This window comes from Pelodiscus sinensis, chromosome 7, assembly GCF_049634645.1.
Source record: "Pelodiscus sinensis isolate JC-2024 chromosome 7, ASM4963464v1, whole genome shotgun sequence".
NCBI lineage: Eukaryota > Metazoa > Chordata > Testudines > Trionychidae > Pelodiscus > Pelodiscus sinensis.
The window spans coordinates 14,376,128-14,401,681 of NC_134717.1; the positions used below are offsets into that span (position 1 = coordinate 14,376,128).

The following is a 25,554-nucleotide window of genomic DNA, read 5'->3' on the forward strand; positions in this document are numbered from 1 at the left end:
ACAACCCTTTGGTACTGGGGTTGCCAGAGCAGGTGTTAGATTTGCTGGGGCCAGAGGCCAAAGCTTAAGCTGTACCATACAGGGACAAAGCTAAAGACTGAGGGCTTCAGTTCTGGGTGACAAGGCTCAGGTTGCAGGTCCCCGATACTTGGTGGTAGTGCTCTGACACTTGGTGGTGGTGCTCAGACAGGTTCAGGTTTTGGTCCCTTCTCCTGGGGTCATGTAGTAATTTTTGTTGTCAGAAGAGGGCCATAGTGCAATGACGTTTGAGAACCCCTGGCTCTAGGCCTTACTGATCTGAGATTCTGTATCCTTTTCTTCATTGCTAAAATTGTTAATAAAAAAAATATTTCTGGACTATCCAGAGCATTTGTGAAACAACATTAACTCTTAATTAAGGAAAAAGAGATAAATTAGATAAATTAGAAAATGTGTTCTGGGGTTCATAGCCTTATCAACGTAAACCAGTTACAAAGGAGAAAATACAGAATAAAACTGAGATTTTCAAAGGAGTCTAAGAATTAGGTGCCCAATTCTCAAAGAAACCCTAGCCTAAATTGCTGAAGACAACACAAAACTGCCCACACACAGTAAAAGATTTTGGCTTACACAGAATGTTGATGTAGGTGCCAGTAACTAGTATAATTCAAAAAGATGAACGGAACAGTAACACTTTTTCTGCCTCCAGGTTCTTTTTCTTGGCTGCTTGTTTAATATTCTGCTTGTACCTTTTGCAGTAGTTTCACAGAACAATTTTAATGCTACATAGGCATTGTCAACTTATTCACAATTTATACTATGCCTTCATTAAGAACCCAGTTTAGTTCTATTGGGAATATTTTTTCTCTGGGTCTGTGCCTTTTCTTCCAGTTAGGATTCCCAAGACATACATATAACATGTATAGTTTCTCTCAATGGTTATACAATATTTAGTTGGTATTTTATGATTTAAGAATCTGGACTTCCTGTTCTTAAGTTAAATTTCTGTGGTTTCACCTCCAGTACCACTTTTTCCACATCCCTGTTAGCTACACAGTCAGACTTTCAAACTTATTTTCAATTTCCATGATGGAAAGTTGTAAACTATATACCACAATTGTTTGGTATATACCAGTTCAAAGAGACTCCTCTGGTGCCCTTCATCAGTAAGATTTGTAACTTTCCTGCAGGTGAGCAAGATAGTTTTGGTGGCCTGCCTGATAGACATTGGTATGCCCTCTTGAAATTCCAGCTGTTTTTATTATTACTCCTAGTAGTTTATATTGAAGAATTTGTCAAGTCTTTGTTCGGAGTAGCTCAAAAGCATGTTACATTCAAGTGTGCAGAAGAGCTCCAGGACAAGATGTGTGTGCCCAGCTGGGCTGCGATCAACATAGGTAATCCACAAAATCCTCTTACTCTTCCTGCAAAAGGCATCTTCTATTCATTTCCTTAATCAGAGCATAAAACTTGTAGGCTATGTCTAGACTGGCATGATTTTCCGCAAATGCTTTTAACGGAAAAGTTTTTCTGTTAAAAGCATTTGTGGAAAAGAGTGCCTAGATTGGCATGGACGCTTTTCCACAAAAGCACTTTTTGCGGAAAAGCGTCCGTGTCAATCTAGACGCGGTTTTGCGCAAGAAAGCCCCGATCGCCATTTTCGCCATCGGGGGCTTTTTTGCGCAAAACAGTTTTTAGCTGTCTACACTGGCCCTCTTGCGCAAAAACATTTCTGAAAAAGGGCTTTTGCTCAAATGGGAACATCAAAGCATTTGCTCAAGAAGCACTGATTTTGGACAATAGAACCTCAGTGCTTTTGCAGAAATTCAAGCGGCCAGTGTAGACAGCTGGTAAGTTTTTCCGCAAAAGCAAGTGCTTTTGTGGAAAAACTTGCCAGTTTAGACGCAGCCGTCATGTTTATAATGACAAAAAATGTGTATGGTCCATATTTCATATGTTTGAGGGCAAAATGAACTTACAATAGTAGAGTCAAATATGCCTAGCAATATTTAGCAGTTTTTCTATTTCTAACTGGCTATGTGGGGATTTTCTCTATTTTTATTACTGATGGATAAACCTCAAAAGCTTTGAAATGTTTAAGTTAAACTGAGTGGCAATAAACACCTCCAAATTCTAAACTGATTTGAAGTTTTTCTAATTTGCCAATATTTCCTCTTTATTGTTCTACCTTCAAAATCTTCCCTTTGCAGCACTATCAGCCAATATGCGCATAAACTCTTCTGGTAACAATGTTTTTTGAAAGAACATCATAGTTGTTCTCTAGTGGATTGAAACGCACCGCACCAACAATGGTCGTGACTCTATGAAGACATGTAGAAGACTGCTCAAGTCTATGCCATTTTGCAGTTCTCTCCTCATCACATTGTTGGTTTGGACAGATAATATTTAGGTCTTCTACTTTCCCTCTTACTGAAGTAGTAAAGGCCCATTGGGGGCACTTTTCAGAAATATCAAATACAAATTTAAAGAATATAAATGAAATATTACTTAAATCAGATGCAATTGAATTATCCTACTACTATGAAGGGTGCTTGTATGACTGCATGTCATGCTAAAAGACAGACTCCGGCACACTTTGAGAGAGGGAGTGTATGTATATGTGGTAAAAGATAGAGGGTTACATGCTTGTGTGCATACATCAGATACTGCGATGAGAGGGCACATTGAAAATGGACAAGAGAGGTGTGCAACTCTGTCTTCAAATGGACAACATCAGTTATGCTTATATTTCATTAGAGGGAAATACAGATAGTTGACACATAGAAAGCCCATTCTGTTGGAAACTGTGAAATTTTTAAAAAGCATTTCTCTCCGTTTCAGACAAAGGCTAGACATTCACCCCTGAAAGGAAATTAAAACAAATCAGGAACTCTAATCTAATCTAATCTAATCTAATCTAATCTAATCTAATCTAATCTAATCTAATCTAATCTAATCTAATTAGGAAAAAAATTAAACCATTTCAGTTCATGAAACAAAATGGAGCAGCTGACTTCCCTGACTCATGCTGTGAAACATTTCAATGGATGGGTCTGAATTTTCTAACTAAACATCTTGTTGGAAAATTCCCAAAAAGATCAAGTTGAAAATGTTTTCCTTTCTGTGGCTGGCCTACAGACTGAGTATAAACTCAAATGCTAGTGAACTTTTGACAGCAATATCTTCTTTAGCTCAATACAGTAGGAGCTTGTGTGTTTGGAGGTGAAGATAATGCTGCACTTGAAACAGTAAAAATAGCACTTTATTTTCACTAGGCTGCATAACCATTAACTAATTGCCACAATGCTAGCTCCAAGGATGTAAATATTATCCCATCTGACAGCCAAAGTGAGATACAGAGATTAAAAGCCTTGCCTATGGCCCCATAGCAAGACAGGAGGAGAGGGGATTACTAGAATTTTGGAGTTTCATATCGAATGCATACTGCTTCAATAACTGATAAGCATTTTGCCTGTATATGTGAGCAGTGATGGTTTGTTTGTTGTTTCCACTGTGAAATTTTAAACTTCTAAAGACACAAAATATTGACATTTTCAAGATAACATTTTAAAAATAAATATCACAAAGAAACAAATGTCACTTTCCAAAAGATACAACTTGTCTTGCGTTACACTTCTAAAAGCTAGTTTCAAGCGAAATAATTAAAATTCTCTTTAACTTTTTGCTAAAGGTTAAACCTTTGCCTGGGCTTTTAAGATGCCAGAGGCAAAAGGATATAACTCAGCTAAACAGCTGACAAAACAGCAAAGAGGAGACTTCTAACAATTGGCACAAAAAAGGATGCTACTCAGTGCTCTGGGATCTTATCTCAAATAACTCAAAAATGCTAAAAATGTCTGCATATAAATTGTGTATTAAAGGGGCACTGTCAACTTCAATATGGACTAGAATTTAAATTGTGCAAAAAATGAGCATTTGCAGAAACTATGACAAAATCAAATAGTAGTCCTATGGCACCTTAGCACGTCAAGACTAGCGAGAAGATCAACCTTCTGGAGGTCTATCTTCTAGAGTTCAATTTTGCAGGTATAATGAAGACCCGTAAATCAAACACTGGGACAGGACCCACTGGTGTCCGGTATGCCTCATTCTGCAAGGAGTAAGGGAAGCCAATGGGAGCACAGCTGTGTAGATGGCATTTTAAAATACATCGACTCCAGCTACATAATTCACATAGCTGGAGTTGGGTATCTTAGGTCAACTTTCCGCTCCAGTGTAAACAAATTGTTTCCACGCATTTATTTTAAACTTCCAATGGAAAAACTGGGTTTTTCCCTGAACAGTTAATATTTTCCTTGCAGTACCTGGCAGGCAAATTTTGCAACAGTAAGAACCTGAAAGTGAACCTGACTTGCTAGATGCTAATTGTTCACTATAAGGAAAAGTATAATCAGTATTAAATAATGTAAATATGGTTTTAATTTTATTTTAAAATAGTTATTGGAGACATACATAAAAATGTGTTTGCAACAAATGATTTAATAACTGACAATGTCCTCCTGCTATTTTTGCCAGTTACCTTTCCAAATATGCTCAGCCGGTTAGGATCTATGAATGGCTGTTTCAGTAATGATCTGTAAGAAAAAGGGAAATGTTACATGCTGGAGAGTCAGTTGTGTGGATGGGATTATTTGTAGAAAGAATTATGATAAACTAAGTGAGAAACTGAAACAAAATACAGGACTATGTAGCACTTTAAAGACTAACAAGATGGTTTATTAGATGATGAGCTTTCATGGGCCAGACCCATTTCCTCAGATCAAATAGTGGAAGTAAATAGTCACAACCATATATACCAAAGGATATCCACTATTTTCTTCCACTATTTGATCTGAGGAAGTGGGTCTGGCCCACGAAAGCTCATCATCTAATAAACCATCTTGTTAGTCTTTAAAGTGCTACATAGTCCTGTATTTTGTTTCAGCTACACCAGACTAACACGGCTACATTTCTATCACTAAGTGAGAAACTGACTTTTAAGAGTTCAAATAAAAACAATGAAAGGTGTTATTTTCGTGAAGTCTTGTTGTTTGCTTTCAGATCCCAACTCTCCATGAAGGAAGAAATTATGAATACTCACACAGAGGTAATTTATCAGCTATGCTTCCATAAGGATAATATGTAGAAGAGTCTCTACAGACCATGGGAAAACTGGGTTTGAAAAGTACCAAGAAAGGAAGAAAACTCTGGGCCCCCTTGCATACAGCCCATGCAAGTGGTGCACCCACAGAGAAACCAAATAAAACAGGGCAATGACTCTGAACTCATGAATACAGAATTCTGATTAAGAAGAAATCTTCAATTTACAATGTGGAGCCAATTAAAGTACTTAGTTCCATCCATGTCCCAGTTGTGGATGTGAGCATGGCCCCTCTCCCTGCCCTGTAAATCTGTCAGTGTGTGGCAGCAAGTGAATGGGAAGGCAGGGAGATAGGGAGAATCATGCTGTTCCTTTGAATAGCCTGTGAGGCAATTCTTTCTCCTTTCATATGGAGGAGAGGGTCCTTCACTCAGCCTCAACATGTTTGCAACCCCACCAACCTTTCAGATAACATTTTCATTACAGACAACTTTCAGAAATGTAAAGTATGCCATTCTAAAACTGTGCAAATATACATCACCATACTTACTACATGATTACAGGTGATAATCCATCCATCTCTAAAATACCGCTCAATCAATGAGAATAACCTATCTAGGAGTGGTCCTTTAATAAAAAATGTGTTATTGAGTATTTTTACATGTAAAAATATAGTGGAGCCTGATTCTCTGCTTAAATTGGTATAAATCTGCAATAATTCTGTTGTAGGTAATGGAGTTACTCATGCTAAAACCGATGATGTAAATAGGAGCGTAATAAAACTTTGGTTAAATTCTGCTTGCATTAGTATTATTGTAAGTCTGGTGACCTAATGAAGTCACTGCTGATCTACAGTGATGTAAGGGAGAGTGGAATCTGACCCTATATGTTTAAGACATTCTATCTTGTTTGAAATGAAGCACTGTATATTATGCCAGGAGTAATTTTTCCAAGGAAGCTAGAAAATATGTAAACTAGATTAGATTACATATTTAGATTAGGCCTGGAAGGACAACTTTATTAAAGAGGAACATCAATCCAAAACATTTTTCCCTTTGATTTTTTATTCATTGAATCACACTTTGCAATGAAAAGCCTAATGTTTTGAAACGTGCTACTGCACTAAAGATAAGCATTTAGCATATTTCATTCTGCAAATGGAGACTAGCCATAGCTGGAAATGTGCTGTTAAGTGTGTCTATTAATCAAGTGAAGGTGGATTAAAATAGAAGAAAAGTTTGCACATACGTACTCTATAGCTGCTATTTGGTCCTTCACTTCCACTGAACCTAAGGAACGATGTACTCCCTGTAGAATTTTAAGGCCTTGAAATCCACTCCCTCTGCCATCAAATCGAGCTACGATGACATTATCAGAGTTGACAAGCACCGAATCCCAGTCAATGTGAAACTTATCTGTAACCAACTGGCTGCCTGGAGCTTCATCACTGTAAATACCAACACACCAGACACAAACACAGACTATTGACAACATGATACACTTTGCAGTTCTTCAATATTTTATTTAACTGAGGCAGCAGAGTTCAGTCAGTTTGCGCAACCCAGTTGAATTATTGTCAAGTTAATCTATACCATCACGTTAACCAGTGATTTTATCCCTCATGGTAGCAGTAAGCAAAATAATTTGTTGAACAACACGAAGCAAACCCACTATGACTATAATGTGGTGCAGTAGGTGGGATACTTAGATAATTTTTGCCGAAAAGAGATGTGAAACTGAACGACATTCTTTTCATACAGTGATCCTGAAATTAACATTATGCCTTCTGGTTATTTGAATTCTGGAAATTTCATTCTAGAACTTGTTAAGATCCTATAGAGTGACAGAAGGAAAAACTCATCATAGCAGCCTGACAATAACAAAAATATCTGTGTTATCACATCCTAGAATAGATTTTTGTGAAGAAGATTGAAGAGGAAAATTAAGTATGTTTTGAGGGAAATTATTTTTCACTGTCAATGTTTCTAGCAACAAAAGAATGCAGGCATGAGTGCTAAGCTGTTTTTGTTGATGTTGTTTTTCCGTTATAAAATAAAGGTTTTACAGTAGAAAAGATGGAAAAGAATAGGAGGAAAGAAGTTTCCAGGGTGCTGACTAGCATTTTCCATTGAAGGTAAGTTTACTTTTTTTCATTCCAATGAAAACAAAATGTCAGGTTTTTTTGTTTTTTTTTAAAGAGCCTTGTCATTTTTTTCCCAAAGAGAAACACAGAATAAGAAAGCAGGCTACCATGAAGTTGTATAAAATTCAAAATGCTTCTGTGCAGACTGCATCTGCCAGTTGAATGCAAATTAAAATGTAAAAGTGTCTGTATAGGCAGTATGGAAATTAGATTGGACAATGTCTCTGGGAATATTCTAGGGTGAAAGAAGGATGGAAGTAGAAATTATTTTGCTGTTTTTTTTTCTAAACTTGAAAGAGTTATAGAAATAGGGAAAAAACAACCTACAGCAATTTCAATCACTGTTGTGTCATGTGTACCTCTGGCTGATTAATTGGTTTTATTTTTGCTGACAGTTCAGCTGCAAAGTACTCTTTCAAACAGCATGTTAATTAGTATGTACATAATAAATAAATCTGTTTTCAAATTTACATAGGACCTACCATATTTATGTAACTGTAATTTTAGAAACAAAGCTCTGGATAAACTATTTTTAACTGACATGTCAATAAATCACCTTAGGTTTTTTGTTCTTTTGTGTCTTGAGAAAACAACTGAATTCTTAAAACTATTGCATATTTTGAAAAGAGGTTTTACCATATGGTACCACTAACCATGAAACAGTAAACATGAAACTCTGCCTAATGTCATATAATCTAGGTAACAAAATACCACTATCTTGGCAGTATTTCACTTTTTCCATTAATTGAAGTACAAAAGTAACAGGCACTGAGCAGCTCTTCCTATCTATATTTAACATTTAGAAAGGATTTTTCAAAAGCATTTGCAGTTGGCCTAACTGTTCCCATGAAATTTTTACTGTTGACTTTAATAGAATCAGATTTAGAACAATGGTGAGTTTTTGAAGTCTTACCCCAAATGTTCTTAGTCAGAAAGTTTTCTGTAGAAGCCTTCACTTAGCTAAGTATGACTCTCTCATCTGTTCTTGATTATTTTTAACTATTTCATAATTTCCCACCCATATTTTCAAAAATCAAGAGTCAGGCCCCCAAAAATGATTACATAAAAATCATGAGATTAAAAAAAAAATAAGATTCTTGTTTTTTGAGTTCTTTGATTCATGTGGGCCACATTTTAAAGCTTGACTCTGAAACCAAAAGGCCCGAGGTTCAAATATAATCACGTTTTTCAGAAGCTTAAAAAAAAAGTGAGATTGATGATAAAACTATGAGTTGGTAAAACTGCTCTTTCCCCCTGAAGCTTGTTTTTTGGTAGGAAATGGCAGAGTTTTCTTAGCATCAGACTTAAAATCCCAGATGTCTTGCAGTGTATTTTTAATGGGTTGCTTTGACATGTATTACTGCATTTCAAGGAAACCTATACAAGTGGTTTTTAATGGACACTTAGCATCACTCCCAGGGTATGTCTACACTACAAAGTTAGTTCGAACTAACAGACGTTAGTTCGAACTAACTTTCATAGGCGCTACACTAGCGCTCCGTTAGTTCGAATTTAATTCGAACTAACGGAGCGCTTAGTTCGAACTAGTTAATCCTCATTCCTCGAGGATTAAGCCTAGTTCGAACTTACTAGTTCGAATTAAGGGCTGTGTAGCCCCTTAATTCGAACTAGTGGGAGGCTAGCCCTCCCCAGATTTCCCTGGTGGCCACTCTGGGCACCACCAGGGAAACTCTTCTGCCGCCCTCCCGGCCCCGGACCCCTTAAAGGGGCACGGGCTGGCTACGGTGCCCGTGCCAGGTGCAAGCCTGCCAGCACCCAGCCAGCAGACCCTGCACCTGGCACGGATCGAGCCACCCACCCGATGCCCCCCAGCCCTCCTCCTCTTCCTGGGACCAGGCTGGCGGCTCCCGGGAACTTGCCCGGGACCGCAAGAGGCGGGCACCCGCCTGGGCTAGTGCAGACATCGTGGACCTCATCCACGATCTCTGCACTAGGCACAGGAAAGTGGCCAGCTAGGGCAGGAGAGCTGCCAGGAGAGTGGCCACCCAGGAGCAGGTTTGCATGAAAATCAGCATGGTCCACTGAGACCCCCGACCCTGAGCCCTGAGCTTACAATGGCCGTCTTGGGTCAGACCAAAGGTCCATCTAGCCCAGTAGCCTGTCTGCCAACAGCGGCCAACCCTAGGAATCCTGGAGGGGATGGAACAAAGACAGTGACCAAGCCATTTGTCTCGTGCCATCCCTCTCCAGCCTTCCACAAACCTTGGGCAGGGACACCACTCCTACCCCCTGGCTAATACCACTCCATGGACCCAGCCTCCATGACTTGATCTCACTTCCCTTTAAACTCTGTTCTAGTTGTAGCCTTCACAGCCTCCTGCAGCAAGGAGTTCCACAGGTTGACTCTTTGCTTTGCTAGTTTGAAGCGTGCTACCCATTCCTTTCCTTTGGTGTCCTCTAGTCCTTCTATTATGGGAACTAATGAAGAACTTTTCTGTATGCACCCTCTCCACCCAACTCCTGCTTTTAGAGACCTCTATCCTGTCCCCCCTCCGTCTCCTCTTTTCTAAGCTGAAAAGTCCCAGTCTCTTTAGCCTCTCTTCATATGGACCTGTTCCCAACCCCTGATCATTTTAGTTGCCCTCCCCTCTCCCTGCCTCTTCCTGCCTCTCTCTTCTCCTCTCCCACCTCCTTTTCCCAGTCTCCCCCAGTTTTGTTCAATAAAGACAGATTCCATTTTTGAACACAATTGTCCTTTATTTTGTACATCAAGAAAAGGGGCTAGGGAAGGGTAAGTGGAAGGAGGTGAGGGAGGAATGGGGCACGAGCCCCCGATGGGGAGGACTGGGCTGGCTCTGTGGGCTTCTGGGGGTGGAAGCTCTCCTGCAGCCCCCCAATTGCCCCCTCTCCCCAGATGGCAGCCTTCGGCAAGTGCAGCCGGGCTGATGGCCGAGTGGTGTGATGTGCCCAGTGTGGGTACTCCGGGAAATCCAAGCCAGGACTGCTTTGCAAGCAGGGCACCCTGAGAACTGACTGTCCGGGGTGGGGGTCGGGACCCTTTAAGCGCAGCCCTCGGCTAGCCTGAGACAGCATCTCCACGCTCTAAGTCCTCCTCTGATGCTCTGCCGGCACTGCTTCCGGCCATCCTTAACCCCGGTTCAGGGTCCACTTAATGTGGACATGCTAGTTCGAATTAGCAAAACGCTAATTCGAACTAGTTTTTAGTTCTAGACGCGTTAGTTCGAATTAGCTTAGTTCGAATTAACTAATTCGAACTAAGTTAGTTCGAATTAGCACTGTAGTGTAGACATACCCCCCCTGAGGCATGTGGCAAAAATCTCAATGAGTCAGGCAAGGGCTTTGGAGTTTCCAACGGCTACTAACATAAATTATATTAATAACTTGGGCTGTAATTCACCCCTTTGAAGAGGAGTAGGACATATCCTCTGAATCATTTAAGTCCCACTTATAGCTTTAGAATAGGACTAAAGTGAGGTTAAGGCCAGGTCTAAGCTTACTTAAGATATACAACTCCAGCTAAGACAAGAGCATAGCTGGAGTCAGTGTACTTTAAGTCAAATTTTTGTGGCATCCCCATTTCAACTTCCCTTAGGCCTCATGAGCCCATGGAGTACCAGGGTTCACAGGGCACCATCAGCGTCAATTTAGCAGGTTCTTCCTAGACCCACTACACTGAACCCTGGAAAATCAATCTCCAGAGCTTCGATTTCCGGGTAAGTATAGACAAGGCCTACGTGCTGTGCCAGACCTCTACATAGGGGTAAATGTGACTTGGGGCACAAGAATGGATCATGTTTGTGTGTCCCTTTTCAAATATTTTTCTATCAAATGTCTCTGGATTTGACATGGGTGGACTGTATCCAAACCCAGACAGGGCTATGGTATGAAAAAGAAGCCATCTGCCAGCATGAACACACAATCCACTTCAATAAAATGGAGAATTCACTTTGTGCCACACCTTTTCCTGATGCATAGACTTTTCTATCCATTGTCGCTACTCACATTTGGAGGGATACATAAAAGGACTGAGGCAGATAGAAACTGCACCTAGCCATAATGTAGGTGGGATCAGATCCAATACTGCACACTTCACAATTAGAGGCAGGCTGGAGCTGCACAATTTGTATTGCAATCCAGTTTTTCCCAAAGCGCAGCAGTATTTGGATCCAAGATCTTGATTTATGCCCATCTCTTCATACAATCAACTTCTTGTTGTTATTAACCTGCTCAAATGCAGCATGCCAAGAGCACTGCAGGAACGGAGCTCTGCAGCTGCACTCAGTATCTTCCACTGCTGTGCCCATTTACAGGATACAGAGGCTCCCTTCACGATCTCCCCCACCCCTTGGTTGGTAGGCAATAGGGACTAAGACCCAGGGCCATGAACATAAGCTTCCTTGCACCCTACCTCATCACAGCATGCAGAGATACAAGTCAACTTGGTAACAGGCACAGCATTACATATATTTCACATCAGCGAAATCAAAACACACACTCATAAGGGCAATATCCAATTACATGCCTATGTCTTCTAGGAACTTCATCTTGCAACTGTTACTGTATTTTCAGCAATGCATCAGGAGCGGTGGCGTTCAAGTGAAGGAATCATCTAATAATTCTTAATTTTATTTTTTCTACTTATACCAGAACAGCACCTGAATCTGCTCATTTTTTATGAAGTTCAAATCCACCACATCTGTGTCTTCAGTACTGACAACATGCATCTTATGAGTCTGCAGTGATAGCAAGGCTGAGAATGATTCAGAAACACGGCTGAAGTTCACCATTGAGATGCCATTTAAATAGACAGAAGCTATCAATAATATACCAATATCATTGACCTTAGTGGGTAATTTGTATGCCTCTTGCAATTCAGTCACATACACTTCAGACTGTCTGGAGAAAGAGGCAGCTCATCATCTCTTTGGTATATTACTGAAAGGAGAAGAATCTTTTCATCTGGGAGCTAAAGCTTTGGCTCTCATTAGAGTTTGGAGGGGAATATGTAGTGCTTATCACAGTGGCTATTATTATTATTTATTAATGTTATCATAGTGCCTAGCCATGGACTTCTGCAACACAATAGAAACTCTCTCCCAATACTGGCTCATGAATCTGGTGCAGAATGTGGAAAAGTCTTAGAACAGCAAATATGAATTAGTGAGGGAAACTACAGCTCGGAAGATAAATTCCCTCCATGGGGTAGAAAATTACATCAGTGATAAAACCATCTTTTTTGAAAATGGGGAAAACATATAGAAAGAAAAACAAATATTTTGCGGAAATGACATGAAGGTAAAATTCACCACATATTCATTTTGTGTCAGCAATATCTCATGTGGCCCTGCTGCCAATCAGACCCTTCACTGATACTGAGAGAGCAGATACCCCTATCATTCCCAAGCATCGGTGTCACGGAATGTCAAGCACTCACTCCATCCTATCCCTCATTTTCCTTGCTAGGAACGGTTACTAGCTAAAAAGGAGACAATGCATTTGCAACTGTGAAAACGAATGCATTTAACACCGGGTGGGGAGGTGGAGGAAGGGGGCACCATCAGAAAAATTGACATTATCAAAATGGAATCATGGGAGAAATGGAAATGAAATACAGATAGTCCTTCAGAAAGGAAAAAATACTGAAGACCAGATTGCAGCTTTTAAGCCACACCTCTGAGTATTGAAGATGCAGCACTGCCCTGCCTCATTGGAGGAAAGGTTGTGGTTCTTCTCCCCATCCCATTTTTGGAGTCCAGGTTCCTGAAGAGGAGCCCTTGCATTCCCCATAGCATAGAGCTGCTGTTGTCAGTGAAACAAGCTGAGGAAAGCTTCTTACTTGTATCTCAGCTCCTATGTGGCCTGTGCCAGGCTATTGTAACTAACAAGACATTTAGAAAAAGAAGAAACTCCCAGAAGACTAAAAAGAGCAAGATTTTCATAAGTCTTCCACAATACAACACTACAAATAAAAGAACAGAGGATCGTTTTCATTCCAAGGGGGGAAGGAATGAAAGAACTAGCTGGCAGGAAAGCATGAAAAACACACAAGAGTTATATAGACAGTTCATTTAGAATGATTTTCACAAAACTGACCCTCAAAATAACTTCAAATGTAGCCAGATGAAAAGGACTTCTGGGATGTCCTGTTCTAAACAGGTTGTAATAAAAAAGGTGGACTCTACCCTGAAATTTTATACTGCACCCTGTGGCAATGCACTGTTTCATCATTTGCAGCAGACACTGATTAATCTAATAACATCGTTTGCAATAAATGAACATTTTACAAGAGAACTATTAATGCAAAAGTGCTACGATGCTGAAGGTCTTAGACAAATACCATTAGTTAAGCTATATCTCCCTAAATTTCTGCTACTATTTACATTTGTTGAGTCATTCTTCTCCACCACTGTACCTGCTCTGTTTGAAAAATTGCCACTTTCCATCCTTTGGTCTGGGATGCATGTGTCAGATCCTTGTGATGTATAGATGTACTCAGTTGGCTTGAGTGAGGCCTGGTCTGGCACCATTTTAATATTGGAGACAGAGTTTCTTCTACGGGCACGTCTCCACTTGCTGCACTGGTAATCAATGTTCTAGCATTCAATTTAGCAGTTCTAGAATAGACCCATAAATTGAACGCTGAGGGCAGCTCCGGCTGGTACCTCTACTTCTTGCAGTCACGAAGAGTGAGGAAAGAAGATGGGAGCATTTGCTCCTGTCAGTCTCCCGCAGTGGGGACAATGCCAAGCTCATCTTAAGGTAAGCTGACTCCAGCTACATTTTCTATGTAGCTGTAGTTGCATACTGTAAGTCTACATTCCGGCTCTATTGTAGACCTAGCCTCAATTACAGAAGTATAAGCAAATACATAAAAACTATGCAATACTTCTAGAAGGGTGAAGACATTCCATGTTTACTTAGGAATACATTGCCTGATAATTTTTTTCCTGAATTTAGAAGAATCTTTCTTTTGGTTCTACTAATTCCACTTACAGTTTGTAGTTTTAAATTACATTACATAATGAATGCTGACATTTGAGATGCATTATCTACAGATTTTGAAAGAATGAGGTTAATTATGTTCAAGAAGAAATAAAGAATGATGATCACCTCTCATTTTATTACCCACATTAAATGTCTTAGTCTGTACTCCACTTAATCATTTCCTGTGTATTAAGAAGGACTGTATCGTCCAACTTTTTTAACGAGTAAGATGAACCATAATGAAAAAATCAAGAATCTGAAATTTAAACTTTGATCCTAATTATATAGGAAAGAGGTAATAACCACACTTGAAGGCAATTATTATACCCCTCTCTAATCCATAGGCTATGGTGTATGTATATTTGAAGGAAATGGAGTGTGAAATGTATTAGTAATTTAGGAGGTGCAAGTGGAAGAGTGGACAGTGTTATCTATTTAGTCACTTATGCCATATGCATCACAATTCAAGAGAGAGAAATAGGACTAGTTAGAGTGACAACTTGCAACTGTGAGAGGCCTATGCGACTGCTAGATAGCCTGGTGTTCCGATCCAATATTAATTTGAACAACAGTGCTTTGCACTTCTGTCTGATGGTCTCAATGTGCTTTACAGACATTGATTAGTTAAGTTTCCCCACCCTTAGGATGACAGTGACCCTTACTGTAATTTCACATCTAAGGAAATTTAGGTCCTGATCCTGGAATAGACTCTCTGAGGCTGGGCTCTGTAATGTGTGGAACTTTACTGAATTTAGTGGAATTCTGCTCAGATTGAGGAGTTTAGCAGCACAGAGTCAGTTGCAGGAGCAGGGCCTTAAATATTTAAGGCCAAACTTTTCAAACCTGGGTGCTTAAGTTTAGAAATACTTGTGTTAGGCACTAAAGTTTGGCCAGAGAAATTAGGTGATATGACCAAAGTTGGATGGGATGTTTGTGACAGCAATAATAATATCTAAAGTCTTATGATTTCCAGTTTATTAGATGACTTTGGAATAGGAATTTTACTAAGTCATGCACAATACAAACACAGCATAAAAGATGGTCTGCATTAACAAAGGTTTACAATCTAATTTGGAGTCCAGTGCAACATACTTTTTTTTGAGCCAGTAATGACAGTCACCAGTACCAAGAAGAGCTGGACCAGGTACTAGTCATATGTTTGACTTGCTGGGTTCTAATCCCCTACAGAAATAATGGAGCAGCTCTGTAGAGACTGCTACAGCACAATAGCTGAAGTAGACTTCATGGCGTGGCAAACATGCCACATGCCCCCTGCCCAAGTAATAAGGCTGTGAAGCATTAGTATCCTATGTGCATAGGTCTATACTACATGAGTAGGTCAAATTAAGATATGCAACTCCAGCTACCTCCACAGCAGGAGGTCGATGGAAGCAAATGCTGCTGTCAACTTCTCTTGCTCCTTGTGAGAAGCAAGATTACTGGTGCCAACAAGTGAGCTCTCTGAGTTTGATTTAGCAGGTCTTTATTAGACCCGCTAAATCAAACTCTGGAAGATCAACCAGGGCAACATCTATCTTCCATGTTGTGAAGACATGACCTTAATCATGCATCTAAACTTTTTGAAATCCTGTCCCTAGAGACACAATAAAGAGGACAACTCTTGCATTCCCTCTCACATGCTCCTTTCCCCATTCTCTTTCTTTCTCTCACTTTTCTTAAATTCACCTTTATTCTGCAATGCTATTGGTATAAATACTCTAAACCAATTCATATCTACAGCAAAAATATAATTCTAATGACATCTTAGTCGTTCACTGGATCAGGACCAGAAAGGCCATTTGCTTTGCAAAGAAACAAAAACAGATAACACTAAACATCATTACTGGGGATTAGAGAGAACATTCCTTTTTCCCTTTTGAATTCCTAGATAGCTTGGTGGTTAGATTTCCTCTTTGAGACCACAGACAAAGGAATAAATGTGTCTGTTCAGTAGTATTAATGGTTCTTCTGATGACCTACCACTAAAATAACCATTGTATGGACACTTCTAATATGTGTGCAGAAGGCACAAAGTGACCCTAAGTCAGTCACAGAAGTACCACTTTCAGAAGGTAGAATGTCTGGGAAATGACATCATACAATCAGCCAGTCAGTGTTACCTGAAACAGCCTGATGTCCTTCCTGGAAGTACAGTACTGCTTTTTGGAGGTGGTACTTCTGGCAATGAAAAGAAGCAAGATGTCAATTTTGAAGTTGTTTGGATGGACAAAATACCTAGCTTGCTTACAGGCTTCCAAACACTCTTGGCCTCAGGGACTGGAACTATCCAAAGTCTATATAAAAACCCGGCCTCAGTGCTGCAATTATCTCACGAACAGAATCTACATTGTCTTCTGCATTCAAAGATCTCATTTTGGGCCTTCTCTAATTCTAAAAAAGAGGTGAATTTGGTAAAGTGTGAAGTTTTAACAAGCTGGACTGAGAAATATCACCTCTTTCTCGTCAAGTTGTCGGAGAGATGAGTCACATTAAATGCAATACAGAAGGTCTTCCCTGTCAGATCTTCAATATTGATTTTTCATTGCCATGTAAAGGGACTTCTAAAAATAACTTGTGTTACCACTAACTCTCAGCACTGCCAAAGAAGGGGTTTCAATGAAGAGAAGTGGAAATTCAATATCCCAGAGACGGAAAGACAAAAAATGTGTATTTGTTGCTAAGGTCCTTTTCCTCCCATTTGCAAACACCACAAAATAATCACTTCATAGACGTAACTGTCCCATCACATTTAAGGTATCATTGGAGACCTACAGATCTCTAACCCTGACACCATGCCTATCTAGCATGCAAACCCTGCCTCAATACCACTCTTACATGCTGAACTTCTTCAAAAGAAAACATTTGAAAACTCTCTCTGTCCAGACATATGTATTTAAATATGTGAATAATGCTTAGTTATAATAGCACTTTCCCTTTTGCTGTCCTCAAATTTGTATTAACTTGTTGCACATGAATTAAATATATGTTTAAGAATATTTATTTTCTCAGCTTTTTAAGTCACTTTTTAAGCAAGTTACCTGAAAGTCCCTGAGTTCCCCTATTTACCAAAAAATCAAATTTTCCCAAGAGCATACAATATAATACCAATACCAATTGCATACAATATCAATTGTGCTTGTGTTAAATGTGTTTACCCCTTGACCTCCAAGAACAACTATAATATAAATAAGCTCAGTCATATGCAATAACAATTATTGTATATATAAAATTCCTATCTTCTGCTCTCTGAAGAAGCCACATTTTACATCAGGCATTAAAAGAAGAGATCCATCCACTAGTCCACCTGAAAGACAGCTCAGGAGTCCAGTTTTCAAATGTAGGCACTTAAATGACATGTCCAAATGACATATTGGGCACTGAAATCAGCACTTACTGCCAGTTTACCTACTAATGCATAAGAATGGGACTGAAAGCTCAAATGCAGGAATTCCGAACAATTTATTTAGAGGCTCATGCTTGCAAATTAAGCCTTGTATATATAACTATAAGTATCTTTGGAGATTTTCATTAAACAGAAGACAGTAGTTTAATGTATATTATTCTACTGCTCAGCAGGGATTATATTTCCAATACATTGCACAGGGATTTAACTCCATACATTTTAATCGGAGTCACATTGTTAATTCCTTATATAAAATATTGATGGAAAATCTATCCCAAGACTGTAAGTGATACAAGGTTTTAAATCAGGTTTTAGACACATGGTTTTCTTGTTTGGTAACCACTTTGAAACATAGTCTGTGGGGCTCCCACGGGGAATATATAGAGGGAATACTGAAGAAAATGAATCTGAGTATTCTAATAGGACCCTTTTTTACCAATGATAAATCAGTTAGTAACTACTGATATTTGAAGAAAGACAAATATGGCTAATTAGAAATCCAGGGACAAATTACCGCTGCTCCAGTTTGGGTATATGGAGAGAGGAGATTATATGTACCAGGAACCCCTATTTTATGACTTCCGCACATGCAGCAGGCACAAGACTGTAGCTCTCTCTCCTTGGGCAAAAATGGAGGGTATCTAATGAAAATAGAGGTATTGATCACCACTGACATATCATGATGGATTGGGGGTGTGATGGACCTGCTTCCCTCCAGATACATGCACAACGTGTGCATGAGTGACCAGAAGGAGGCTGTGTCTGAAAGAAACACAGCTACTTTATCTCTTCCACAGGAAAAGCACAGGCTGCCAGGGAGTCCATCTGTCTACTTCTAGTCTTTCCACTGACTCATTGGACGGTGGGTCAAATCCCATAAAGGCGCCAACATTGGTTATTCAGTATTTTATCTTCTCTCTGCTATTCCCAAAACAGATGGTCTGTAGAAGTCTTAACCTGACTCCTAGGCAGTACAAATTTCTATGTTTAGCAGAAAAAAAAAGTGTACAAAACTCCCCAAAAGCTTTAGAGTCTCTGCTGGTGGAAACAGGCACAGCTCCACTGAAGCTAGTGAAGCTACTTTAGATTACACCACATAAAGATATGGGCTCTCAGGTATAGCTATGGATATCTTGAACCATGCTTATATTGACAATTTATAAAGCACTGTTTTTTTATCAGACAAGACAGAAAACAGCATCTTCCTGATAACAAAGCTTTTGGGATTATCAACTCAAAAGTTATGTCATAAGGAAAGTGATATTTTCCCTCCACTTACCCCCAATGTATATTTTACAACTGAAAACAGAGAAACACATCTTCTCTTTATATGCCCATTTACCTACTTTTATTATTTTATTGACCCTAAATAGATACTTACATTATTAACAGAACAGCATACTGGTTTCGATCTGTGAAATCCTTTGGAAATGACAACTGCAGAGGAAGTTCTTTAAGAAAAAAGCAAACCATTAAAGGCTGGTATTTACACAGATTGAAAATAGTAGATATGAAGAAAGTGGTTATTTTCTGTGTTAAAGGAACATTTTACTAAAATTACCATAGTCCTCAATGTGAAGCATTTTAATTTCTGTTTGGAAAATCTTTTTCTTTAAAATAGCTTCTTTCAACACAGCATTGTTTTCCAATATGTAAAATTCTGTAGGAAAAAAAACCAGGATGAATCAGGGTGGAAGATACAATGAATCACCATAAAAGAAAGAAATCAAGGTACCAATACTTAAAGGGAAAGAGACCAGAATGCAATGTTAAACATTTTTATAGTTTCTTTCTTTAAACACCTACTTTGCAATTCAAATGCCAGACTACCAGCTTAATTCACAAGGTATTATGGGGTATTATGATTTTCCAGTCTCTTTCTGGATTCAACAAGTTTTGCCTTCATTAAACATCAAGGTTAAAATTTTCCTTGTGGTTTGTGGCTAGGAAGGAAGAGCAATACCCAGCCTCATACCTTCACTATCCACTCCATTTCAGACCCAGGTTTAATGCAGATATTAGCATATCTGATACACCCAGGGAGTTTGGGTGGATGTACGATGATGAGAAATGCTGTGTATCCAAGAAGGCAGGTATACAATTCCTGTCAAAATGGATGTCTGACAGTAGGCAGTGAGAGAAGACTTAGAGATTATATAATGTTCCTGTCACCAGCAGGATTAAGGAGCATGGCCTCCTTAGTATCTGTCTATCCAGTGCAAGAAAATTACCCAGAACACCCTTACTTGGTCACTACCTCTGTGTATGCCTTCCTCTCCTACATTTTAGTGCGGAGTCATGGCACAATTTGGATTCAAAGCTGAAGCCAGATTTGAAACAACTCTTTTGCATTTGGATGAAAGATTCTATTGCTCTTTTTTACTCTCCAATCTCGTTCCCTTCATGTGAATTTTTGAAATCATACATCTAATTTAGGGCAACAAGGGATAATCTAACTGAATGTTAATTCTGGGCAGTCAACCAAAATGTTATAATTATAGTGTTAGGCTATAATAATTGGAAGTAATCTTTAATCACACTCTTACACTTTTATTAATAGAAGGGGTTTATCTAATCTTGCACTGAAACATTACAAATAAATTGCATCTCATTATTGTTTTTTTTATTGTTGTTGTTAATGGTAAACAATCTAGACCTACTGCCTTGTCTTTTTTCCATAATATTCCACATAAATCCTACTCATATTTATGCTTTAATTCTTCACAAATGGGAATTTTGGAAACAAATCACAAAGAGGTAAATTCTACTCCCATAAATATCTAGAAGTTCCACTGATGAAGTTAATGAATTTACCTTAAGTGATATACTTAGCCCCCTGGCCATTTTTAGGGTTTCTGCAGTATACAGTTTAACAACTATAATAACCAGTAATATTGAAAATATGAAGGAGAAAGGTCAGTATTTAGTTTTTCCTTAACTAAGGCCAGACCTACACTCATGAAGAAGATTGGCTTAAGATATGCAACTCCAGCTATATAAATAATATAGCTGGAGTTGACTTTAAGCTGAATTTCTCCGGCATCCCCAGTGGGAAGTCAACAGGAGAAACTTCTCTTGTTAACTTCCCTTACCCCTAACAACTGTGAGGAATACTGGAGTCGATGGGGGAACCCACAACATTTGATTTACTGGGTCTTTACTAGTCCCACTAAATCAAACTCTGCAGCATCAATCTTCACGGAAGTGGAGACATGCCCTTAAAATAGATTAGTATAGTTATCAACATGCTGTAAATCTATTATGTATTTGAAAAGTCTCATCAGTATGACACTTTGAAGATGTATAGCCAGATCCTCTGCTGTGGGTGAGATTTTCTTGGCCCAGACTAGGAGAGGGGCTTTAAGCCACCTTTGTAGCTCTGGGAATTTGAGAATAATTTTCGCTGGCTTGCACTGGCCTGTACCAGCAGCAGTTAGAGCATTCTGAGGCTGGTCTAATTAGTGCTGGGTGCCAGTGCTGTAGATTCCCAAAGTGAAGGGATGCTGTGTAGGACTGGAGAGTTAGCCAAACTGCTATCGTAGTTTTACACTGTCTGATATCTGTGGCTTCTTTGTATTGTCAGGGCAGCAAACCAGTCCATAATATAGGGCATAATTAGCAAACCGTGAAACATAGCAGTAACGGAGCCTCTCTCACAAGGAATCTACTCTTGGAATTCCTATTTAAAATGTCAGTGAATGCATGCTGGATTTGCACCAGCATATTAGAGCAGTACTTGGCTTATTGTAAGTAAAAATTGATGATCAGACCAGGGAGGTCTGTACTTTAATCAAAAATAATTGGATTATAACTTTAAAAACATTTTAAGACTCCAGAAAATATGACATAATAGAAACATAATTTACATAGTGAGAGAAAGGGATGAAGAACATCCTGGCACCTAATTAATTCAAGTGTAAATAGTAGATGAAAGATATGCATCTAGCATAACATGTATCTGAGAAATCCTGGGAATGTTCCAGTTACTTGACTAATTTTTTCTCTTATCACTCCCAGCCATGTTTATTGCTAGAATGTAATTAAGACAGGTTTATGGAAATGAATTGCGTATTTTTTTTTTACTTATGCTAAAACAAAGATTACAATAAGGGATTCTTGTGGAATGGTGCTTACTCACTTCCAGGGTTACTCGTACTGTGCACGCTAACAACTGGAACGCCTGGCCCTATTTTTGTAGTGGGAGAAAAGTACAAAAAATAATTAAAGTAGAAACTGTTTATGAGTTGTTCCAAACTTCAACAAATAGAAGAGACCTCAGTATTTGAAGGAAGGTGAACATGGAGATGACAATAATCACTTTGTGATCCAGACATACAAAAGTGTATTACAAATATCACAATATATGAAATAGTTCCATGATTAAGAAACACCTTTGGTATCCTATTTTTCTCACAGAAAAGGTATTATAGTTAAATGTCAGATTCACTGATTAAAGTGCTGTTTACTATATTGAGGTGGTGCCCATGGACAGAAAACAGCAGGGTCTGTAACCCATTTTAATAAATGTTGTATAAACACATAGGAAGACGTGAAACCAAATACTGTTGTCTGTTAGCCTAATGTGGAACTCAAGAAGCTTTAAATACTTAAATTACTCATAATCTTGAGTGGTATAACTCTCAGCAGAATCTGATCTACAGTCCTTTCTCTGAAGAGTTTGCAGACTAAGAAAACAGAGAGAGGACTAGTGGTGGGAAGGGGAAATGCTTTTAACCACTGCACATAGCATTTTTGTCTGAAAGATACATTTTGAAACAGGAAAGAGTAAAAAAAAAAAAAATGCGAGGCGGCCTTGTGGTAAGGAATGGAATTCAGTAGATCTGTGTTCTTAGTTTTGCCTATGACTTCCTGTGGGACTTTGGGCAATTTATGTAAAAGCAAAGAGAAAAAACAAAACAAACTGGTGCTATTGATTAATCACAGATAACTCGTGTGATTAACTAAATAAATAATACTTTTTTAAAAAAGTAATTATGATTAATTGAAGTTTTATCACAATATTAAATTATAGAAAACCAATAAAATGTATTTAATATTTTGGATGTTTTCCCTACATTTTCAAATATATTTATTTAAATTGCAACACAGAAAGCAAGTGTAAAGTGTTCACTTTATATTTTATTACAAATACTTGCACTGTAAAAATGATAAACAAAAGAAATAGTATTTTTCAATTCACCTCATACAAGTAACAACATAATGATCACTTTATCATGAAGTTGCAACCTACAAATGCAGATTTTTTTGTTACGGAACTGCACTCAAAACCAAAATAATATACAACTTTCGAGCCTACAAGTCCACCCAGTCCTACTTCTTGTTTAGTCAGTCACAATAATAAACAAGTTTGTTTAAATTTATAGAACATAATGCGGCTAGCTTCTTACTTACAATGTCACCTGACAGTGAGAACAGGTGTTTATTTGCAGGGCACTTTTGTAGATGGTAGTGCAATTTATTTATGTTCCAAGTGCAATTGAATGTGTACTTAAATCTACAGTTGTAAGTTCAACTTTCATGATTCCATTACAGTACTTAATGGGGTGAAGTGAAACATACTATTTATTTTGTTGTTTTTTGTGAGCAAACAAGCGAGCAAGTCTGTCTGTCCAAGAACTCCTCCTAAAAGGGTATGATTTATGACCACCAAATTTGGTATGTGGCTACCTCTTATCATAACTTAAAGCAGGGAAAAGGTTTGGTTGGAGGGGGGCTGATATACATAGTACATTTGGGGATGTATAAAACAATACAGAAAAAAAACCCAGAATCAACAGACAGATGAAAGGGACTATCTGGGGGCATGCATCCCACATCTAGGACTACCTCAGCCATAGGCCTTCAATCCCTAAAGCAGGGGAGGGCTGCACCTTCCCCATCCCATTAATATGGAAACTGTGTTGGCTGTTCACTTTCATAAAGGAGTGAGGGGAAAGTATACAGTCTGCAACCTGGCTGAGGAGTGTTGTGGACAGACAAACCCAGACCTGTCCCAGCCAATGGACATGCATCCCTCCCCTGGCTTTGCCTGCTGTAGCCACAACAACCATGGAGAGGTGCTTCTCACCTGGCACCAACCTGCTGTGCTGAGACAGGGTTGGGGAAGTCCTCTCTTCCTGGAGCAGCCTGCATACTGAACCCCTCATCCCCAGTCCCACCCCAGAGCTATGATTTAAATGAAGGAAAACAAAAATCAGTTGAGTTAAGAAATTTCAGGTAAAGCTTCTGGTCTAAAATGAATATAAAGTGAGCATTGTGCACATAGGGTATGGTTACACTTGCATCCTAGTTCGAACCTAGGGATGCAAATGCAGGCATTCGAAATAGTCAATGAAGCGGGGATTTAAATATCCCGCACTTCATTAGCAAGATCTCGCCGGTGCGCTAGTTTGAATCACAGCTGATTTGAACCAGGAAGTGATCACCGGGACGCGTTAGTTTGAACCAAACCCCTTGGTTCGAACTAATGTTACTATTCATTTTTTGAGGAGTACACTTCCTGGTTCGAATCAGCTGTGATTTGAACTAGCGTGCCAGCGAGATCTTGCTAATGAAGTGTGGGATATTTAAATCCCCGCTTCATTGACTATTTCAAATGCCTGCATTTGCATCCCTAGTTTGAACTAGGGTGCAAGTGTAGATATACCCTGAGTGTTCTGTGTTGTAACTGCAATTACTATATTTGAAAAAGTAGGAAACATCCAAAACTATTTAAATAAATGGTATTCTATTATTGTTTAACAGTGTGATTAATCACAATTAATATTTTTAATTACATGTAATATTTTTAATTGCTGAATGGTCATAACAAACCCCCAAATGTTCTGAAAAAGTCTCGGTTTAGTTTTCATGTTATTAAAAATCAAGATTTTGATTTTTTCCATTTGAAATTACTTTATTTCAATTTTATTTAAGAATTACTAATTCTTTAAAAAAACACAATCAAAATATTTTTTGGAGCTGAAATGGTTTTTTAAAACTTTTCAGTTTTTTAAAAAATTAGAAAAAAATCCATTTGGATTAACCTAAGTTTCCTGGTTCTGCAAGTGAACTAAATACATCTGTTTTTGCATCACTCAGATACTACAGCAATGAACTCCACAGAAAAGTTTATAAACGAAAGCAAGGAAATTCTGTCAGGGTACCAGCTAACTCCAGTTCTAGCAGAGGAAACCTGTGTCTGCATGTATCTAGCAAACCTCTACTTAGATGAAGATAGGATTATATTATTTTCACAAATAAGGCACTATTGTAAACAGTATTTTGAACAATACATTTTACTTACCTTTGCAATGTAGTAAAAAATACTTGTTCATAGGACTAAACTTTGCACTGAAGTATGTGCATTGATCTTTCATGAAGTTGCATGAAAGACACTGGCGGTTCAGTAGTCCAACTGTTGATACACTGAGAACAAAATTGGTTGCAAACGTCAGAAGAGTTTTATTTGGTAATATAGCAAATTCATTAAGTGATGTCATAGGCCCACCAAACAATCATTAAATATCTTTCTGATCTCCATTCTTCTGCTGGATATGACATGTTTTTAGTTGCTCTATTAAGCTATAACCCTGCAAGCTTTTCTGTCAATGAGATCTTCTAAACCTGCATGAAGCATCTTACAGGACTGGGATCTTAATTATTAAAGGTAATAAGAATAAATGTCAGAAATTAATGAGAATTAGGTACAGACAGAATTGTAGGTTTTAGAACTGGGGTGCCTGCACAGGTGAGGCAGTTTGATCACAAAGTTTAGGATGAAAGTTGTAAATATCATTTTAGCCACATTAAGAAAGCTTTTTGTACAATACACCAGTCTAAAAAATACATGTGTATTACAACACTGCATTTGGAGTTTGCCTAATTTTTAATTGTATATTATATTTACATAAATATGATTGGCAATTGTTGAACATAAAATAAATTCTCTTTAGTAATAAG

The 25,554-nt window shown here is 38.6% G+C and overlaps 1 protein-coding gene across 3 annotated transcripts in view; it reads right to left on the minus strand.

The window, feature by feature from the left end:
• DPP10 (dipeptidyl peptidase like 10) overlaps nt 1-25,554 on the minus strand; it is a 460,866-nt gene that overhangs the window by 8,281 nt on the left and 427,031 nt on the right. For 2 of the 3 annotated variants that reach the window (XM_075933252.1, XM_075933251.1), the window contains 6 exons: nt 24,899-25,020; nt 21,731-21,778; nt 19,154-19,252; nt 18,974-19,043; nt 6,333-6,527; nt 4,520-4,574 (listed from right to left, as the gene is read on the minus strand). In XM_075933252.1, the coding sequence (XP_075789367.1) occupies nt 4,520-4,574; nt 6,333-6,527; nt 18,974-19,043; nt 19,154-19,252; nt 21,731-21,778; nt 24,899-25,020 (589 nt within the window). The remainder of the gene's footprint in view (nt 1-4,519; nt 4,575-6,332; nt 6,528-18,973; nt 19,044-19,153; nt 19,253-21,730; nt 21,779-24,898; nt 25,021-25,554) is intronic. The other variant, XM_075933254.1, reaches the window with a different exon arrangement.